A 21,098-nucleotide genomic window follows, 5' to 3' on the forward strand; every position below is an offset into this window, starting at 1 on the left:
TCACAACGACTTTGAAGGAGGGCACTATTATTATTCCCATTGTATTGACAAAGAACTTAAGGCATATAGAGGTTCCACAGCTTTTTTGAAGACACATAACTAGTAAGATGCAGCTCTCTTCCAGTATGCTTAACCAATGTGTTAAAATGTGCAGATAACCATAAATACTCTTTATTCTATTCTTGCATAATGGGAACAATAGTAGTAGCCAGATAACACTGTATAACACAGGGTAATAACACCACAAACATACATATTTTTTTACCAACCAAAAACAATGTTATCTTTAATTGCTAATTCTTGGAAGTAAAATGCAAGGATTCCCCAAACATGCGAGAGTCTCAAACAGATAATCTTCTCCCTGTTGTGCTTGGCTTACTACAGCTTATGCACTGAGCTGGGGTTGCCACATTGCTTACGTTGTGGACCCTTCCAATATTTTGGCTGCCATGTTTAAGTTAGATAACTTCGATAATTTGACAGCCTGAGAATGGTAATGAGGAAAGGCTGAGGAGAGGGTTGGTTTTTACAGCAGCCAAAATATTGGAAGATTCCACAACTTTAATATTGGTGGAAAAGTATCACTTCCCACTGATAACCAAAGCCCAGTGCATTATCTTACTTGAACATGGAAATGTTCAGTGAAATGTGCTACAAATTTTTGCACAAGGTCAGATTTTCTTGGAATAATTACATCCCTCTTAGTAATATCTGACCCCACCTAGTAATTTAGGGACACATGAAAACATGTCGGAAGAAGATGTCTTTCCCAGTTAGTGTCTTCTCTAAGAATCCATAAAAAGAAACAGACTTTGAACCCAATTTATTTTGTGTACTTGACTCTACTGTCATAAAGTGTTCAAATTCAAGTATTATAAAGATGGTAACAGGAAAAGGAATCAGAGTTCCTAGATGAAGAGACAATTGGCAAACGAAGTCACTTTTTCAGAGTTTAGCAGGTAAGTGGTAAAATTTTGTCTTCTATATAGAGAGTAGGGAAAATTAAAAACAAGTCAAGTAATTGACTTTGAAGAAATTCATTTTGAAAAGATGCTGTCTGATGTGGTAGAAGGGAAGGGGAGACATCAATCCTCCTCTTTAATTAATAGGGTAGGGTATGGTCTACCAAGAAGCCCCCACTAGGCACTTATTAAGCACCTACAATGGACAGTGTTTGAGAAAACTCTATTAATGACCATATTCTGAAATCATCACTGTTACAGTGCTAGGATAGAAATCTTTTCTTGGCAAAGTTTTAAAATTACGGAAGAATCAATGTTAGTACTAATTGCATCTTATTGAAATATTGGTGTAGGCTTGCCAACAAGAAAGGGTGAGTCTGGCAGGAATGAAGCTTGCTCTTGTCAGAACAGGCCTGGGGCAGGGAGAAGCAAAGCCCATCTAACGAAGTTGTAGGAATGTTACAGCTCTTGAAGGTTGATATTTGTATCCAGGGAATGAAATTCCAAGTCACTGAGGTCTGTAGAATGGCCGGGGCTCAGAGGGATTAACAGCGGCTTCATAAAGGTGGAGAATTATCAGTCTAGGCAGTGGGTGGTTAAGAGTCTGGCCCTGGGAGTCCTGGGTTCGAATCCTAGCCCTGATATTTACTGTCTCTGGGATCTTGGGCAAATTATATAATCTCTTTAAACCTTTAGAAATGAACTCAAAAGGGTTGTTAGAGACTTCGCTGAGATTGGCATGATGTATGTGAAGTGTTGAACACAGTGCCTGTTTCATAGAAAGCATTCAATATGTGTTTCTACCGTATTCATAGTGGTACTTTTGAAAGGAAGTAATAAACATGTTTTTCCTAGAGAATATCTAGGAAAAGGAGTGGCAGCAGCAAGAGCATAGAAGGAAAAAAGGAGGACTTTGTTATCTATTATTCTTAGTCTATCCAGGGTAGAGGGGAATGGGTATTCTGAGGGAGAGGATGGGGGAAGGATGGGGAAAACAAGAGATTAACATGGTTTAAGACTAGAGACTTGGGGTGCCTGGGTGGCCCAGTTGGTTGAGTGCCCAACTCTTAATTTCGGGTCAGGTCATGATCTCATGGCTCGTGAGTTTGAGCCCCACATCATTGGGCTCTGCATGTGCAGAGTCTGCTTGGGACTGTCTCTCTTTCTCTCTCTCTGCCCGTACCCCACTCGCTCATCCTGTCTCTCTCAAAATAAATAAATAAACCAAAAAAGTAGGGAGGTATCTGGGTGGCTCAGTTGACTAAGCATCTGACTCTTGATTTCAGCTCAGGTCATGATCTTATGGGTCATGAGATGGAGCCCCATGTCCAGTTTTTTTTGCTGACAGTAAGGGGCCTGCTTGGGATTCTCTCTCATTTCTCTCTCTGCCTCTCCCCCTGCCTCTCTTTCTCTCAAAATAAATTAAACTTAAAAAAAAAAAAAAGAACTAGAGTCTCCGCTGCAATTGAGCCTTTTCCAAGGTATTAACCATTCGAGTCTATGAGATTCGGAACAGTCTCAACGACTCTCTTTATCAGAAAGCAACTAAAATGACCCAAGAGAGGTTTTCAAAATCAGAATTACTATAGTTCAGTAGAGACTGTCTATGAATGAAGCAAGTTTCTTTCTCTTCCTGTTAAAATGACATTCTCTCAATTTCTCCAGGGAAGACTGATTCTACCTTCTCCAGAGCTGCCCTATAGCTGCCCTATATCGTATAAGTCAGTTTCCTTGTGGTTTTCTTTTTCTTGCCTTAAAAAAATCCTGAATACTAAAGGTACTTTGGACTCAGTAATCAGAACAAGATTGTTTAATTAAAAACTAGAAATAGCACTGTTACAGCTGGGATGACTCATCTGGGATTTTATTTTAAATGCATAATAGACAAGAGGAAGTTTCATACACTCAGCATAGATCAAAGTACAGAACGAATGACACCCTCTTTCCCCCAGCAGATCAGACGTGAATTTGTTAAGATGGCCTGGAAGATCAGTTGCCTAATGAGAACGTGCAGATTTCTCCTTTTAGTGATTTTGTTTCTGCCCTGTGAGGTGACAAGTAAGTTCATACTCTTCTGGTCTCTTTTTAAACAAAGAAAATTTTCAGATTAATAAATGATCAGCGGGCATTGGAAAAATCCAAATCACCAAATACACTGCTGGTGTGGTTCAGACAACATGATAAAACATTAAATGAAAAAATATTTTTATGGTTCTGATATTATGAGACAGAGTAAATGTTCTATTCTCTCCAGAGCCACAGCCAGAATTTTCCTACATTTTAATGCATTTCATTACTAATCACATCCCAAAGAGGCTCTGTTGTTTATTTGAACATATCTCTTACAGGAAAATCCTTCCCGTACTTGTTCTCTACCCCAATCTGGAAGTGGATCTCACCCAACCCTCCCTCACCACCCCCAACATCCCGTTTTGAAAGTAATACATATTCGGGGCACCTGGGTGGCTTAGTCTGTTGGGTATCCTACTTCAGCTCAGGTCATGATCTCACAGTTGGTGAGTTCAAGCCCTGCTTTGGGTTCTGGGCTGACAGCTCAGAGCCTGGAGCCTGTTTCAAATTCTGGGTCTTCCTCTCTCTCTGTCCCTCCCCCACTAGCCCCCCCCTCTCTCTCTCTCTTAAAAAAAATTTAAAGTAATACATGTCATTATAAAAAAATTAGGAAATATAAAAAAGAATAAAGAAAACTAAAAGTCCCCCCAAATCCCATCATTCAGAGATGCACTCAAAAATATTTTGGTATAGATTTTTCTAGATTAAAAAAAAATAATCTAGGCTGCAAAGTCACATTATTTCCATCAGTAGTTTATGCATTTTAAAGGAAAACTTCATGTGTTTACAGACTGTATTAATAGATGTTAAATAGGGGGCAAGTCTGTGGCAGTGAAAGTTATTTTTAGCTTTTGTTAACTTGCTTCTGAACCCAGAAAGTAAAAATTAAAATTCATGTATGTTACAGTGAATGCATTTCTGAAAATCAGAGATGAAAACTGTCATATATCCTGATCATCCACGCTATAACTTGTCTACCCTACAAAACAGTTGTTTAAACATCAATTATTTTACCACACTGCCAAAACAATATTAAAATATCAGAAATGCAAGACCCACTTTCCCACAATTCTATCAACTAATCAGAAATCTTTTCAAATCAGCTTTTGCCCACATTCAACTGCATGTTCAATTTTTATGTATATATAGGAATGATTACAGATGTAACTTACATTCCACCTATTCACCTAAAGTTGTGTCTTAAGTATTTTTCAATTTTGTTTTCACTTGTACTTCCCCACACCCACCCCTTATTTTGCTACTTCCAACCCCTGGAAGTAAACAGTTTAAGCCTGGAAAGCATTTCTTCACTTTTATCAGTCTTATTCAGTATACACAGAAAGATGTTTCCCAAAAAATTTCCTCATAAATTGTGTGTGAGTGTGTATGTGTGTGTAAATGAGGGTAATTCTGTACATACTCTATATACTCTTTTTTAACGCAGTAGTTCTCAAGCTTCACTACACATTAGAAACACTTGAAGGTTTTTTACAGATGCGATGCCCAAATTGCACTCATATCAATTAATCAGAAAGTCTGGGGATGGGAGTCAAGAAGCAGTATGTTTTTAAAGATCCCTAGGTGATTCTGACATGCGGCAAGATTTCGTAGCCATCATTTCAACACTTTCCCCTTTTTAAGTTAATAATACGATATTTCTATCTTTATTAATTTATCTTTTTCCTTGTAAAGTCCTATAGACCAATATAACTATTTTTAATTATTGCAGAATATTTCATCATACTGGTGTAACATGATTTATTTAACCAATCCTCTGTTTATGCCATTCAGATTGTTCACTCAATGTTAATAGTTTCTTCCTGCCCTCTCAGGTTCTGTCTTAACTGTAAATGATAAAACCGAGAACTATATTCTGGACACTTGGCTTGGCTCCCAAGAATCTCTGAAATGTGCTGTTAAAAACCACACCAGGGAGGAAGAACTTCTCTGGTACCGAGGAGAGGGGACAGTGGATTTGAAATCTGGAAACAAAATCAACTCCAGTTCTGTCTGTGTCTCTTCCATCAGTGAAAAAGACCATGGAATCACCTTTACCTGCAAGCTACAGAGAGATCAGTCGGTGTCCATCTCAGTGCTGCTGAATGTCTTTTGTGAGTGAGGGGAAGAAACTGCGAGTCAGTCTATGTAGTCTGCACTATATTAAGTGGCCCTTGAAATCTGAGTTTAAAGAGTATGTGCGTTTTAACATCTGCTTGGTATTGTCAAATTGCCCTACTTATTGCCCTCACAGTAGTGCAGGCAGGTGCCTATTTCCCTACACCCTCGTGAGCACCAGCTATCCTCAACTCTAAGAACTTGCCAGCCTGACTTGAAATTTTATTTTCATTTCTAAATTACGAATGACGGCGTCCACCTTTTCATAAATGTGTTGGCTGTTCATGTTCCTTTTCTGTGAAATGCGTGTTCATGTTCTTACATATTCTTCTATTGGGTTATTTGTCTTTTTAAAATTGGTTTGGATAAGGGCTATATATTAAGGAAATCAACCTTTTGTCATTTGAGATTATAAGTATTTCTTGTATTTATATTTTGCCCTTTTTATAGTTTTTTTTTGTTTGTTTTGGCCATATTGAAATTTTAAATGTTTATGTATTTAAAATCACCGATCTTTTCCATTGTGGTTTCTAGCTTTGTGCTCTACTTAGCCATTCACTGGGGATCGTTTTTCTTTAAACCTTTATTTTTATTTTAGAGAGGGCAGAGGGGCAGAGAAAGAGACAGAGAGTAAGAGAGAATCTTTTTAAATTTTTTTAATGTTTATTTATTTTGAGAGAGAGAGAAAAGCATAAGTGGGGGAGGGGCAGAGAGAGAGGGAGACACAGAATTCAAAGTAGGTTCCAGGCTCTGGGCTGTTAGTACAGAACCCAACACGGGGCTCAAACCCATGAACCATGAGATCATGACCTGAGCTGAAGTCGTACGCTCAACTGACTAAGCCACCCAGGTGCCCCCAGTGAGAGAAAATTTTAAGCATGGAGCTTGACGTGGGGCTCAATCCCATGACCTTGGGATCATGACCCAAGGTGAAATCAAGAGTCAGACACTTAACCGACTGAGCCACCCAGGCACCCTGGGAATCTCTTAACATCACCTTAAAACCCAAAATGATGAGTCTCTTTGGTGGTTGGATTCAGGTGTTCGTAACCCATTGGTAGGACTATGTGGAGTCCTTCAAGTAGGTGATCACATAAGTGGTTTTGAGTGGAAAGCTGGTCCTATGTGAGGGAGTTATGGATAATGAAGAGAGGGGTGATGTAGGATAAGGTGATGATATGACATCATTTGGTGGAAGAAAGGTATGGACTCAGAACCTAGTAATAAAGTCAAAGGCATTTGACTTCGTGAGCTCAGCAAAAGTTTCTGTGAAGAATTGATGTCATTGCTCTTGAAATAAAAAGGGAAAAAAGCTGAAGAATCCAACTCTGGAAAATACTGGCATCTTACACTTTGAGTTTCTAGAGTGAGACATTTGCATGTTCCTGGGCAAAGGAGCTTTGTTTTTTTATTTTCTATAAATCAGCAAAATGTGGTTTTTAGTAAGCTACCTCTTGCTTATCAGGGGATCTTGAAGGTCTTGTAATCCTTATAAAATGACAGATGAGGAAACAGAGGCTCAAACTGAGGGCCCAAATGATCACAGCTAGAGCTGAGAACAGAACACTGTTCCCCAGGCTCCTGACTTAGAGCCCTTCCCATTGCATCTTCTTAAGGGAGACATGGCAGATAGGATGCAGTGGCTTAAAGAAATGATTTTCAGTTTTCCAACCTGAATCCATATTTCAGACCATCTTTACAACAACCTCCTAAATATGGCTGTTGCTAAGCATATATATAAAAAAGTCAATTGGTCAGTGATTCGTAATGACAATAATTGACACAAACTCACTAATCAATAAATCCAAACAAGTTCATAAAAGTGATAAGAACATAACGTACAATTCTGGGGAAGTATTACATTGTTATAAATAGCAGACTGAGAACTACATGGAGGCTTGATGATACACTATTTGGGGGAGGGTTGTAGAAACAGATTTTTTTCATAGAACCTGAACCTTCTTTAACAGTTGCTGCTGAAAGTATAAATCAAGACCACCTCTTGTACAATTTTTATCAAAATTTAAAGGGTGCCTAACCTGTGATCCAGTGTTTCTACTTCTAGATGTTATAACCTTGGAGAAATGCATGCAACTTGTACTTACAGAGACATACACAAAAATGTTTATTGAAGCATTAACATTTTAAAAATGAAAATAATGCCCATCAATCAAAATGATTAAAGAGTCTTATATTATACTGTAGCACTGTAAAAGCAATGAGCTAGATCTCTCTGTGGTTCAAAGTCAATATATCTCAAAAACATGCAAGCTATTGAGAGAATAAAGTCTTTTTTTCATAAGCCTCTTAAAAAATACAATGTATTTCCTATTGGTACATTATATGTATAAAAAACTGTTTTGGGGGGATGCTTGAGTGGCTCAGTCAGTTGAACACTGGACTTTTAATTTGGACTCAGGTCATGACCGTTGTGGTTCATGGGTTTGGGCCTTATGTCGGGCCTTGCACTGACAGAGCAGAGCCTGCTTGGGATTCTCTGCCTCCCTCTCTCTCTCTGCCCTTCCCCTGCTCATTATCTCTCTCTCTCTTCTCTCTCTCTGCCCTTCCCCCCTCATGCTCTCTCTCTCTCAAAAATAAATAAATAAACATTTTTTAAAAACCCTTTTCTTCAAAAAAGATCTGCAAGGATTTACGTCAAACTCATAGCAGTGGGTATCTTTGGGGAGGAAGCAAACAAGATGGAATCAAAGAGGACCTTAACTTTATCTGAAATGTACTAGTTTTCACAAAAGGGAATACTCACATATAGCTAATATGCTTTAAAATTAACCTTAAGTGGTTAAATCAAAAGGAACAACTAACAGGACATGTCCACAGGTCCTATGATATATTTTTGATAATTACATTCCTTATTTTACATATCTGAATGCGATATAACATCCTTGTTGGATATGGATACAGAATTCAAGCTCATTCCAAAGAGCAGCAAAATGTCATTCTTCTGAAAGAGTTATTAATAGCACAGCCTACTCAGGGTCTAATTATTCAGTGTGCAGATTACACAAGCTCCTTTTTTCCTCCTTCCCTGACTCTAGCTCCTTCTTACTGCTTGCTTTGCAAGCATTTTATTATTCTTCTGCACCTTGACCAGAATATGCAAGGGGCATGGAGAAGAGGAAGAATCAGATCAGTCTTTTCTCCCCCTTGGTGTTGGAAAGCTCTGATGCGGGTGAGAGTTGGAATTATTTGGTAAAGATAAATGTGTTCAAGTATCTATGTCTCTAGGATTGCCCTTATCATGGAGGGAGTAAGAACTGGCTCTCCCAGAGGGATGAGAGGGTTGCAATGTCACAATTGCCATCCATAGATGTCCGAGTTTTCAGAATCGGAGGACTTTATTTGTAGAGGATCATTGAGGAAATGCAAATATGCCTTGGGAAATGGGGCCAGGGCAAATGCAGTTGATAAAATGCAAAAATAGAGGATGTGAGGTGACCTCAAAACCACTGCAGCAGCCACTGCCTCCACTGCCGCCACCATCATAAAAATAGTAACTACCACTGTGGTAAATCCTTAACAGGCATTATCTCATTTAATCTTTACAACACCTTGTGAGGTAGGTATTGTCCCACCTTTTAGATGAAGAAAGTGAGCAGTGACTTAGCAGTTAAGTAACTTTCTCAAGGTCACAGAAAGTGGTGTAAAATAGAATTAGGGATAAGTGCAATCCCTGCTTTCTTCATATTACACTATTTTCTCCAACATATTAGTACAGATTGGTTTCAGAGAGCAAAGACTCAAGGCTTGTCCTTTTAGGTAGTATTAGAAGTTGTCTACTTGGTACAAATTCATTATTATATACATTTGTTTCATGGTTTATCTTCTCTACTACAAAGAAGTTCTATGAGGTTTGGAGCTAGATGTATGTTATTTACCATTGTATCCCTGGTTCTTAGGCCAGTGTTTGCCATAAAATAGGTACTCAATAAATTTTTCTCCAATGAATGAATGACTACAAGAGACTGACTGGAGGCAGATCTTGAACACTGACAGTAAACTACTGCTTACCCACTAATTAAGCCTAAATGCTTGAGTCTTATAGTTCCTCCTCTTCTGAGTGGAGACGACTTGCAAACGGTTGAGGAAGGCAGTGACGTGAAGTTGGTTTGCAACGTGAAATCCAACCCCCAGGCCCGAATGATGTGGTACAAAAACAGTAACATCCTAAATTTGGAGCAAAATCACCAAGTCCAACAAACAAGTGAGTATCTTCAACTGTCAATCACCAAAGTCAAGAAATCTGACAATGGAACCTATAGCTGCATTGCAAACTCATCTCTGCAAATGGAGACCAAGGACTTTCACCTCATTGTTAAAGGTAACTCTCTTTTTAAGTAATCTAGCACAGTGTAAAAGTCAGAATAGGTTCTCAGTAACTATTTTGTGCGGCAACAGATGATGATGCTAATTATGATTAATATCCAATGATTTTCTTTGGAAAATCATGTCTATCCAAGAAATTTCCACTAAGAATTCTAATGGGTGGGGCACCTGGGTGGCTCAGTCTGTTAAGCATCCAACTTCAGCTCAAGTCATGATCTCATGATTCATGAGTTTCATGAGTTTCAGCTCTGCACTGACCTGTCCATGAAGATCCTGCTTGGGATTTTCTCTCTCTCCCTCTCTCTGAGCCCCTCCTCCACGTGCACACTCTGTCTTTCAAAATGAATAAATAAACCTAAAAAAAAAAGAATTCTAATTCTTTCATGTCGGAGATCATGCCCATTCCATATGAAACACTGCTTTTTGAGCAAAGGTCCTTTCTAGAACCAAGTGGTAGAAGACAATTCTGGTTGGCTTTTAGGAAGGAATATTTCTATAAATTCTCCTGGGTCACAAGGTTTGTAGGAATTGGACTTCTGAGTTTACAGCCCAATGATAAACAGAAAGAGAAGTCAGAAACACATACAGGGAAAAAAGATAAGAAAATGAATCTCTAAAATCACTCTTGACTCTGAAATTGTAATCTATTGGCTAATCAGTAGTGAGGGAGGAGAAAAATGGTGGGAAAATGTCTTTCTCTCGGTTTCATGCTCCATCCACCCAGATTTTTCACTTCTGCAAACACAAGGAACAAATAAAATTTCAAATGTTCTTCTCTCCTCATATTTTTCATTTATACAAAAAGAGAAAGGGGACCTAGGCAGAGAAAGCAAGGAAGAGAGTAGAAAGAAATGAGGTTAGAGAGCAAATGGAATGTAGACTAGTGTTCCCACATCTCCACTTACCACTGATGATTGTGGCAAAAATTGACCTCCAGGTGAGCAGCACAAAAAGAAACTTTCAAGAACACAGCTGTGATGCCTGAGTAGGAACAGCCATCTTGACACCAGGGTAAAGAAAACTGCAGTCTTAGCACAGCAGAAAAGCCCCGTAGAGGATGTTGGGTCTCGAGGACTTCTTTTAGACCGTCCCCCAGCCTGGGAGGGGGATGGGGAGCAGGGCATGTGAGACAGAATTGGCAACAATCAAGCCTGTCAATCATTTTTTCCTGCTGTTCCCTGAATCCAAGTTCAAAGATAACTTCCTTTTTGATACAGATCCTGAAAGTTCTGTTAAAATATTTAAGTTTTCTTAGCTAACATCTTTTTTAATTTGAACCAAACATTTATTAAGACCCTTGAGTGTTAATTTTGCCGGGCACCTGGGTGGCTCAGTCGGCTAAGCGTCTGACTCTTGATTTCGGGTCAGGTCATGATCTATCATCGGGTTCTGCTCTGGGCATGCAGCCTGCTTAGGATTCTCTCTCTCTCCTTCTACCTCTGCTCCTCCCCCACTCATGAGAACTCTCTCTCTCTCTATCTCTTTCATGCTATCAGAAAAAAATGTTAAATTTGATTGCTAAATATATAGGCAAAAACATAAGAAAAAAAATCTTTAAGTTTGTTTTCATGTTAACACTGCAATTATGAAGCTGAGAGACATATCTGATTATGTCATCTGCAAACTTGGGCAAGCAAAGTCAATTTTCTGGTTAGAAAGCCTTAGTTTGGTTAGAAAGCCTTAGTTTATGGGGCGCCTAGGTGCCTCAGTCAGTTGAGCATCCGACTTCAGCTGAGGTCATGATCTCATGGTTTGTGGGTTCGAGCCCTGCATTGGGCTCTGTGCTGACCACTCAGAGCCTGTTGCCTGTCTTCAGATTCTGTATCTCACTTTCTCTCTGACTCTTTCCTACTTGTGCTGTCTCTGTCTCTCAAAAATAAATAAATGTAAAAAAAAATTTAGAAAGCTTTAGTTTGGGGACATTCACTAACTCCCTTCTTACTCTGATTGGATAATGTTGATCAGTTGAAATAAAATTTTATTTTTATGAAAAAAGAAAAACAAAAGAGAAAGGCAAGATACCTGGTGTATGTAACAGATGCAGCAAGTGCTCACACACACATTTCCTGGTCTGAGGCCAGTACACCAAGAACAGCCAAACGAGCCGAGGCTCCTATTTCTTGTTAGAACATTATTCACGCTGTCATTTGCCTCTGGGTGCCCACTCATTGCTTTTCTTGCTAGTTCCTCAGAAGCCAAGTGAATTCCCTGCCAGAAGGTTTGGACGATGTGACCAGAGGGCTTATTTCCTGCCCCTCAGGGGTGAGGGGGTCTGGGACACCGACAGAGAGGCTGGTGGGAAGGGAGAGCTGTGGCCACTTGAATGCCCATTACTGTGATTACTGGCGTGTTCAGTAATTTGTCCTACAGGGAGGACAGTGACAGTACTCCCAGGGGGCTGCCTGCTTCAAAAAACCAAACCCACAAATAACCCAAGTATGCATGGGGTAAGAGCCACCGCTCGGTGGAAGGGGCAGCTTATTGAACTGTGTAGCTATTCACCTCCCCACAAAAGCACAGTTGGGGGGGCCTCTAGCCATGCCATTCCAACTGGCTGTAAAAATTATATGTAGAGATTAGGGGATTATATCATCCTTCTTGGTTAAGAAGGAGTCGTAAATGCTCTAAGTGCTCGATGACATAAAAAACATACAACTTGTGTGGCAAGCAGGATGTCAGCTTGACAAATTGGCTTTCAGGTGGACAAGATCCTGTTTTGGATGGAACCCTGCCAAGCCAACTTGTTTTTCTTATTTCTTCCTGCTCTATTATTTCCCAGGCTGTCGGCTGCTTTCACAGCATCAAGTGCCCTGCTGCCTGGGCTCAGCTAAATGTGTTTGCCACAAGCCTCTCCTGCTTCAGGGCTCAGTAGGGTAGTTTCTAAATGGGGCCATGCAAAGCTAGAAGTGTAATCACAGATCTTGAGCACGAGAGGTTAGCCTGTGTGTTAGGATCATCTTGCATAATAAATATGGGGGGGCGGGGGGAGAATGACCAAATCTGGTTACAAACAGGAGAGTAAAACAGGACAACAGGGGAGATGCAATTATATTTACCAAAGTCACTTTCATCAGAAACAGAATCTAAAGGTAGCCCCAGCAGATCAAGCAGTTTATTTCAGCTTAAGGAGTGAAAGCTGTCACGTGGGGCTTCATTTTATTCAGCTTGGTAAAAATATTCAGATCTTGGACCAAATTCTGATTTCTTTTCCTAATTGTCCCTTCTTTGCTTCCCCTTCATTTTGACATCTTTCCTTGGCACTGAAAGTAGAAAGGGCCTGTGATAAGGTGAAGGCTCCCGGGTGTCTCCCAGGGTTGGCTCTCACAGGGTCAGTGCTTACAAGAAGGCCCACAGGGCAGAATTTCTCCAGAATATTGGTGCAACTCACACTCTCGTGAGAAAAATTTTTAGTAGCAGCTAAAAGAGAATAAGAGTAAGGGATGTTTAATCTACTTACTCCCCAAAAGTATCCTAAGCAGGAACTGGACAAACAGGAAAGAAGAAAACAAGTAAAAGGTAAGTGGTTGAGTGTGTCATATACATTTATGGAGGGATAAACTTAATGTTATAGTCTTGAGGCAAATAGAGCTTGGGCTTTGAAATGAGATTTATCTAAAGTCTTCTCTTCCCCTCCTCTCCACCTTTCACCCCTCATATACTATTTCATGACCCTATCTATGTCCTTTGTAACACTGATCTCAGTCTGTGTTTTTGGTTTATTTAATGTCTGTCTTCACTACTAGAATGTGAGCCCCATGAAGGCAGGAGCCTTCCATGTCTGATCTATTTTTTGCAGGGCTGAGCACCGTGCCTACAACACAGTAGTGAGTCAGTAAAAAATTTTTGACCCCACTCAATCTACCAACTCAAGATCACAATAAATAGCACACTTTTTATTTCCTATAAATTTCTAAAATATTATCTTAGCCAAGATTGGAGGCCCCCTCCCCCTCACCGTCCCCAGGGTGGCATCAAAATCCATGGGCTTAGGTGAGGTCATTTAAATATCTTTGTTGATCTTAAGCACTCTTACTTTTAAAAGTTTCATCCTGTATTATATCAAACATATTAAAATGAAGTATGTGTAGTATGCTTTTTTTACTGTAAAGTTTTTGAAAGGATGTTTGTAACTTGCATACATTTTGAATTTTATTATATATTAGTTATTAATGTGGTTCTTAAGGTTTAAATATTATTATTTGGCTGTTGGGTTACAGTTGAGACAAAGTTATGTTTTATAGATATTTAATCATTTATTAATTTTGACCAATCTGCCACTTTGTTTTCATATTTTGGAACCAATATGTATTTTTCTGGGCATTTGGAAAGCTTGCAAGCTGTGCCCACAGTGCCTGATGAACAAAATAGCTCTGAGTTTACCTGGTGTTCTGGAAACAATGGGATGACTTTTTTTCTTAAGTTTTTTAACGTTTTTATTTATTATTGAGAGACAGACAAAGAGCATGAGCATAGGCGTGGCAGAGAGAAAGGGAGACACAGAATGTGAAGCAGGCTGCACGCTTCCAGCTGTCACCACAGAGCCTGACGCTGGGCTCAGACTCACAAACTGTAAGATCACGACCTGAGCAGAAGTTGGATGCTTAACCGACTGAGCCACTCAGGTGCTCCTGGAATGGGTTTTCATTTGCAGGTTGTCATGATTGCTGCTCATCTCTTTCTAAACCAGGTTCTAAGTAGACTCTCTGGGGTATCTGGGTGGTTCAGTCGGTTGAGCATCCGACTCTTGATTTCTGCTCAGGTCGTGATCTTACAGTAGTGGGATGGAGCCTCACATCAGCCTCCGTGTGATGACATGGAGCCTGCTTGGGATTCTTTCTCTCTTTTTCTCTCTCTCCCTACCTCTCCCCTACTCACAACCTCCCCTCCTCAAAATAAATAAATAAACATTAAAAAGAAAAAGTAGACTCTCTGTTCTTCTGTGATGTTTAGAAAGGCATGAAAATCTTTGCCAAGGTTGGGAAGGCTGGTGCTCACAGTCCCTTTTCCCTGGGGGCACCGTGCAGCCATCTTGTATAATGTCCTGTCACCGGCTTGGAGGACTATCACAGTACAGCTACAGGGGTCGCCTCCACTCCTAGGGCCCACAGGCCTCTCTCCCCTTAGTCCAGCAAGCTCCTCAACTTTTCTTGCTCTTAAAGCCTTCCTTCCTCTTTTTCTCCCTTGGAGATAGCTTCTGGTATTTTTTGGGCTTTCAAAGGGCAGGAAAAACCATTGATTTCTGCCTTCTGCGTGGGAAAATTTCAGATGGAGAAAGTACAAAATGGTCTGACTACCCGCTTTGGGGGAGTGATTCATATTACAACAAATTATCGTTATAATAAATAAATTCACAAAGGGATGGATTCAAAACCTATCTCTGCTAGTTACTAGTTCTGAGATTTGGGGCATGAAGCTCCTCACCTGTAAAATGAGGTTATTAATACCTACCTTTTTGGGTTGTATGGAGGATTTAATTAAGATGATGATATATGTTGAGTGCAAGGCACCATAGCTGGGGCTTAATAGAAACACAAATTAGAAGCATATAAATATTAGTTCTTATTTCCTGTGTTTGCATTTCCAACAGATAGAGCTGTGGGTATTCCAATAGAACCCATTATTGCTGCGTGTGTTGTGGTCTTTCTGACGTTGTGCTTTGGACTGATTGCTAGAAGAAAAAGTATAATGAAGGTATTGAAGTATTCTAAGATATTTAGGTAAAAAGTCATCTAAATCCAGGCAGAGCACTGGCTATATAAGTGACTCTAGAATTGGGAACCATACTTGGACAATCTGTTCTCTCTAAAGACCTAAAATGGAAATTGTTCAAGGGCAAGGGCATACAAATTGTATATATGTTATAAGGATGGTTTTAACAAAAGAATGGAAGCACATATGGACAAAACTTGAATGAAAATAGCTGTGGTGTTAGGAGTAGGGGATTTGGGGCTGATTTTTTTCTTCCTTTTAAATTTCCCTTTATTGTTGCCATGGTACCTCTGGTACAATAAATAAATATACAGGGAAACATCTGCTGTGGCTTCAGAGATCTGCATGAAAAAGGTGGCACTTTCTGCTCACCTCCTGAGCACAACCAGGCAGGCAGCTGCAGCGCCTGGGGGGGAGTGGTGGTGGTGGGGCGGAGGGGGAGCAGCGCTGGACTCTGGATTGTTAAATGGCGAAATTCTTGGTTAGCTTGATGCAGAGCGTGTGTATTGGTGAATGCCTTGCATTTGGCTCCCCAAGTTAATTCAGTGCCAAAGGGAAGCAAAAGTGGAAGACAGCCTCAAAGGAGAGGCCAGTGCGGTCTAGGCTTAGTTAATTACACAGAAAGAGGTGTTCTCTTTGAAATATATGGTAACTGGGTATAGTTCAGGGCAACAATGTCTCCCAAGAAGAAATTCAGCCAACCCCCAGTTCTAATCCAAAGCAAGTTTTTCCTACAAAATGAAGGAAGGAAGGAAGGATCATCTACCTGAGAATCCTAGAAGCATTTTGATTCAAGGATTATACCTCTGTAGGTTCATTACAGAAATACTATGGCCAAAGAACAAGACCTGGACTAGTGCAGAGATGTTTGTATTTCCAGGCATTCTGTATTGATGAGTATTTTTCTGAGTAGGAGATTAACAGACATTTAGGTTTCCTGTCCCCTGAGCCAACCTGATGCATTCAAAATGTTTATCTACTGCCTTTGAAAAGCAGGCGAACTCATTGCCCTTGTGCTTGTTTTTAGCTCTGCGTAAAGAATGAAGAACCCCAAAGAGAAACAGCTTTGTAAGTACTCTGGGCTGGGGTCAATGAGTTCCCAGAAGCAGATGGGTAGCAGCGGCATACAACGTACAGCCCATCCTGGGCAAACTCCTCCAGGGATGGGAGAGATGCGGGAAGGTGAAGAGGTTCAGACAAGAATGGAGGGTGGAGGAGAATCTGCCTTCACTTTATAGGAAGACGGGCAGGGCTAGGTTGGAAGGTTGCCTAGAGCAGGAGAGTACCGTTGGTCTTAAGCCTGCTCTCTACTTAGGAAGTTTTGGGCTAATGCTTAGGCGGCACCTGCATTGTATTGCCACATGATGTAAGTGACTGAGAGGGCCTATCCTGGGGTAAGCCACGCTACCTTCTCCCTCACAACAAGGTCAGAAGCCACAGTCCTCATTCTAAATACTGCCTAGTCTGTTGGCTCCAGCATTGGAGAAGTAAGCAGTGGGTTAAAAGAACAAAGGCATTCCTTCCGAGAGCATGACCCTTGCTTTGAATTTTTTTTCTTATTGTTATGATCATCATTATGATTGATTTCTTGGTTCATTTCAGATGAGAAAGCGGAGATGCCATCTAACACAGCAAGAGTTTTGCATCAGGACTTCCTTGATTTATGTAGTCCCATCTATATTTATTGCTATTATTAAATTCACTCCTGTCAAATTGTCAGAGGTTATGAAGAAGTGTTTCATTAAGCACTGAACAGTAGTTGTGATGACTAATTTGATATACTTGCTGAACATTTTTATGGAGAACGATATTAAGAATGAAAAGTAAGATTCTGTTAAGGCTTCTCCTTGAAGGGTATGTTAATTAATTGAGATTTGTTCCAGAAAGGTTGGTAAACAATTACCATATATTGTCTATGTAGGAGATTAATGGACATTTGGGTTTCACAAATAAGTGCAAAACCAAAATCCAAATGGGGAGCTGAACAAAGAGTGATCGATACTTTAAGTGTGCCAAGGAAGCACATAAATAATATCAATTATCATCTACTTTCACTGCTGTTTTATAAAATAAATGTTTTAGGACTCAAAAAAGGAAAGATGCAATCTCAGAATATAGGCACTCCTTTAAACAGAATAAATTTAGCATTATGAAAAAGTCAGCATATGTCCTTATTTTTCTCAGCTCATTGTGGTTTGGTGACACAGTCACAACCTTGGTGATGAGACAAGACCCCCAGGGCATGGGGCCAGCCAGCCGGCCTGTTCACAAGCAGCCTTTGCCCTTTTAGAGCAGTTACTTGCCTAGGTCCAGGGACCTTAACTATGAATTAGCCTGTACCCTTCTCATATACCTCAATTTTAAATTGCAGCTCTTCTAATTCATCTTCGACTTTGCCCACTTCCTTTCTTTCTTCATTCTTTTCCGTTAAGAGTCTCTAGTTTGCATTCTCACACAGGTGGGATGCTGAGGCCATCCTGGCGAGAACAACCTTTTTTTTTTTTTAAGTTTGTTTTTTGTTGAGGTTAGAAAGAGAGAGAGAGAAAGAGAGCATACATGGGAAGGAGAGAGGCAGAGAGAGAAGAGAGAGAACCCCAAACAGGTTCTGTACTGTCACTATGGAGCCTGATGGGGGTCTCATACCCACAAACCTCAAGATCGTGACCTGAGCTCAAATCAAGAGTCAGACCCTCAACCAGTGGAACCACCTGGGAGCCCCCAGAACCATCTTTGATGTCCTTGCTGTGTTCACCCTCTCAATAGAAAAAAACTTTTCTTTGGTCTAATATTACAGTAGCTAAATGTGCCACAGCAAGAGAGAGAGAGATCTGCTATCGGATAGGAGGTTAAAAGCTTCTTGTTGATGTGAAAGCAAAGAGAAGAAATGAACAGAATCTATCTTATTTGTAAAAGGAACCCCGCCCCCCCCCAGCCCCGACATTCTCCTGTTAGGCTTCTCTCTGCTTCCTTGAAAAACTTCTGCATGAAATGGAGAGACAGACTGTTAAAGACTGTGATTTACAGATTTCTCTGTCTTGTTGGAGGCCCCAGCAGGTTTTCATGGGATTTCAAATCATGTTCCTCATTCAGGATTTCTCAAAGTCGAATTTGGAAGCCCTGCGAAAATGGTGTAAGAACAAAGTAGGAGGAGTATGAAAATATGAAAGTTTAAACAATTAAGGAGAAGCCTGGAGACTAAATGGAAAACAGATCTGAGGCAATCGTGGGTTGGGATAGTTTAAAGTGGAAGAGGAAACAGGAAAAACTTACTGCACTCTATGTAATTGGACTTAGTATACAAGAGACCTGAATTCCAGTCTTGGCTGTTTTATTTTGGACAGGTCCTTTTCTCTCTCTTGGACTTTTGGAAAATGAGAAGGTTTGATTAGAAGAAAGATTAAGATTAATTTTCATGTTAAATTCCATGTTAATTCATGTGATTATTGAAATATTCCCAAATAGTTTAGTTAAATGTTAGTAGGAGTTGGCAAGAAAAACTGAAAACGTAATACCTTTGCCCTACCTAGTAGAAATATGAATCAGCTTTGTTCTAGAACATATAGCAATTCTTGAGTATTACAGGTCATCAGTAGAGAATTTCGTCACCCTTATAAACTACAGTGACCTTGTACAATAGCACAGGTGAGGAACATTAACTAATTTTAACAGAGCATAGCAATATCATAAGTGGTCACTATATTTCATCTTGCCTTATGGTTTTGAAAAAAATAAAGCTTTTATTAAAAACTGTGTCTATTATTTACTTATTTATTGTAAGTTTATTTATTTTGAGAGAGAGACAGAGACAGAGTGTGAGCAGAGGAGGGGCAGAGAGAGAGAGAATCCCAAGCAGGCTCCCTACTATCAGCACGGAGTCCAATGCAGGGCTCAATCTCATGGACTGAGAGATCACGACCTGAGCTGAGGTCCAGAGTCAGATGCTTCTCTGACTGAGCCACCTAGGGTGCCCCAAAAAACCGTGTCTGTTATTTAAAATTAGAAGTTCAGCCTAGGGTACCTGAATGGCTCAGTTAAGACTCCAACTTTGGTTTAGGTCATGATCTCATTGTTCATGAGTTCAAGCTCCATATTGGGTTCTGTGCTGACAGCTCAGAGTCTGGAGCCTGCTTTGGATTCTGTGTCTCCTTCTTTCTACCCCTCCATCACTCAGGCTCATGCTCGCTTGCTCGCTCTCTCTCTCTCTCTCTCTTTCTCAAAAAAATAAACATTAAAAAACAAATTTTAAAAAAAGTTCAGCTTAGAACCTGACTTAGAAGGACATGAAATTCCAGAACTTAAAAGAAGCCCCCATAGCCTTTCCCTAAATGTGTTTTATATCTACTATGAGATACTTGAAATGCCAACATTCATTATTAGTCTGTTTTTGACACTTTGGACTACAAATACCAGTGCAGAAATGACAGATAAAGCCAGTTGCTCCCTTCTCAACCTTTCTCCCGATAGGGACACCTTTTATAATTATCATTTCTCTCCTTCTTGGGCCCCATTTAAAAAAAAAACTGGTCTACCAAGCAGCCGGTATTTATTAAATAATAGTAATCTGCTGTCCCAATTTTTAAAACATCAGTGATATCTACTTGCCAGTCTGAGCCTCTTTTATGATGACACAATTACCCAGCTGATGTAATTTCATTTCAAAGCAAAGAAATATGGTACTTTATTTAACCTGGGCAATGTTTCATGGATTAACAATATATCACTGCCATTAGGTTCTTTGAATCAATGAAAATAGTTTACAGATTCCTTTGTTCACCAAATTTACCCCTGTTATCGCTACCTTGAACCTACTGGCCAGGAGTCATAAACTCAAATTCTTACAGGGGTCAGGCAGATCAGTGAAATAGGGCACGATGTAAAACAAAGAGAGTGGTGGGATCTGTGGCAAAAGATCATATCTTTGTCTAAATGAGGGTTAACAACTACCATTCAGGACCGATCTTCTGATTCTTGAGAGACGTCAGAACTCTGAATTTGTATGTGTAATTCTTCTAATTAAAAAAACAGGTGTTTTCTTTAATTCTAGATGTCTAGGAGTAGAAGAATCCTCTCATCCCAATATATGCTAATCTCTGTTAGTTAAGTCACAACCCAGTGTTGCCTTGCTCTTTTATTGTCTTGTAGATTTCTGTGAAACAGCTCTCATAATTTTCACACCTATTTCTTCTTTCTCCCAAAGCTCAGGCATGATCATGAGGATCATGAGGACAGTCAGTGATACCATACTGAGGACTTGACCTGCATTATTTGATCCTGTATAAAAAAATCTTTATGAAGTACTCATGGCTGTTCCAACTTTGATGATGAGGACACCTGCACTCAGAATGCTTAACAGACTTATAGAGAATGACTAAGCTAGGATTCATATCGGGCTGATCCAAAGCCTGGGGCGTGGAATGGGGGAGAGAATATCACAGAAGGGGCAAAGTTTGAATAATGAAGACAAAGTCACTTCTCTCATACATTTCCAAGAATGATGTCCAATACTACTTCTAGTGACCTATATGTACATTATATATTTTAGTAAGTAAAGGGAATTTAAAACCATCTTGGTTGGCGAGCATTTTGAAGATGTTACAACACTCCTTGAGATAATTTGATGTGTCCTTCAGTGTTGTAGTGTTGTAGCTGAGAACTGCTGCCCTAAATATTTGCTTGTCCTTCTGATGATAATAATCACCAAGTATTAATCTTTGCCAAAGGGTTTGCGTAGATAATTTCTTATCATTGCAACAACCCTAAAAGGTAGGTGTTGGAATCCTCATTTTACAGATGAAGAAACTGAGGATTAGAGAAACAAAATAACTTGCTCAGACTCGTACAATTAGCATGGGGTGGAGCTGGGATTCAAACCCAGGGCACACGGACCTCACGGTTCGT

At 40.0% G+C, this 21,098-nt stretch overlaps 1 protein-coding gene across 3 annotated transcripts; it reads left to right on the top strand.

Annotated features, from left to right (window-relative positions):
• The first annotated feature begins 915 nt into the window (after window positions 1-915).
• On the top strand, window positions 916-16,919 carry TMIGD1 (transmembrane and immunoglobulin domain containing 1). Of its 3 annotated transcripts, none has more exons than XM_029928568.1 (7): window positions 916-959; window positions 2,915-3,020; window positions 4,865-5,143; window positions 9,211-9,486; window positions 15,079-15,182; window positions 16,228-16,268; window positions 16,803-16,919. In XM_029928568.1, exons 2-7 carry the CDS (start codon window positions 2,939-2,941, stop codon window positions 16,804-16,806), a joined length of 786 nt encoding a protein of 261 aa, XP_029784428.1. In that variant the 5' UTR covers window positions 916-959; window positions 2,915-2,938; the 3' UTR covers window positions 16,807-16,919. The 3 variants fall into 3 exon arrangements, with proteins under 3 accessions (XP_029784428.1, XP_029784427.1, XP_029784429.1); XM_029928567.1 differs by having other exon boundaries at window positions 918-959; window positions 2,918-3,020; XM_029928569.1 differs by lacking the exon at window positions 15,079-15,182 and having other exon boundaries at window positions 918-959; window positions 2,918-3,020.
• The last annotated feature ends 4,179 nt before the right edge of the window (window positions 16,920-21,098 follow it).

The sequence above is a fragment of the Suricata suricatta genome, chromosome 17 (assembly GCF_006229205.1).
Source record: "Suricata suricatta isolate VVHF042 chromosome 17, meerkat_22Aug2017_6uvM2_HiC, whole genome shotgun sequence".
NCBI lineage: Eukaryota > Metazoa > Chordata > Mammalia > Carnivora > Herpestidae > Suricata > Suricata suricatta.

Bases quoted from the DNA above. Each gene is read 5' to 3' on its own strand.
- TMIGD1 (XM_029928568.1), top strand. From the start codon at position 2,939: ATGGCCTGGAAGATCAGTTGCCTAATGAGAACGTGCAGATTTCTCCTT. The intron at 5,144-9,210 runs GTGAGTGAGGGG...TGAGTCTTATAG, and splicing joins AGTGCTGCTGAATGTCTTTT to TTCCTCCTCTTCTGAGTGGA. The intron at 15,183-16,227 runs GTATTGAAGTAT...GCTTGTTTTTAG, and splicing joins GAAGAAAAAGTATAATGAAG to CTCTGCGTAAAGAATGAAGA.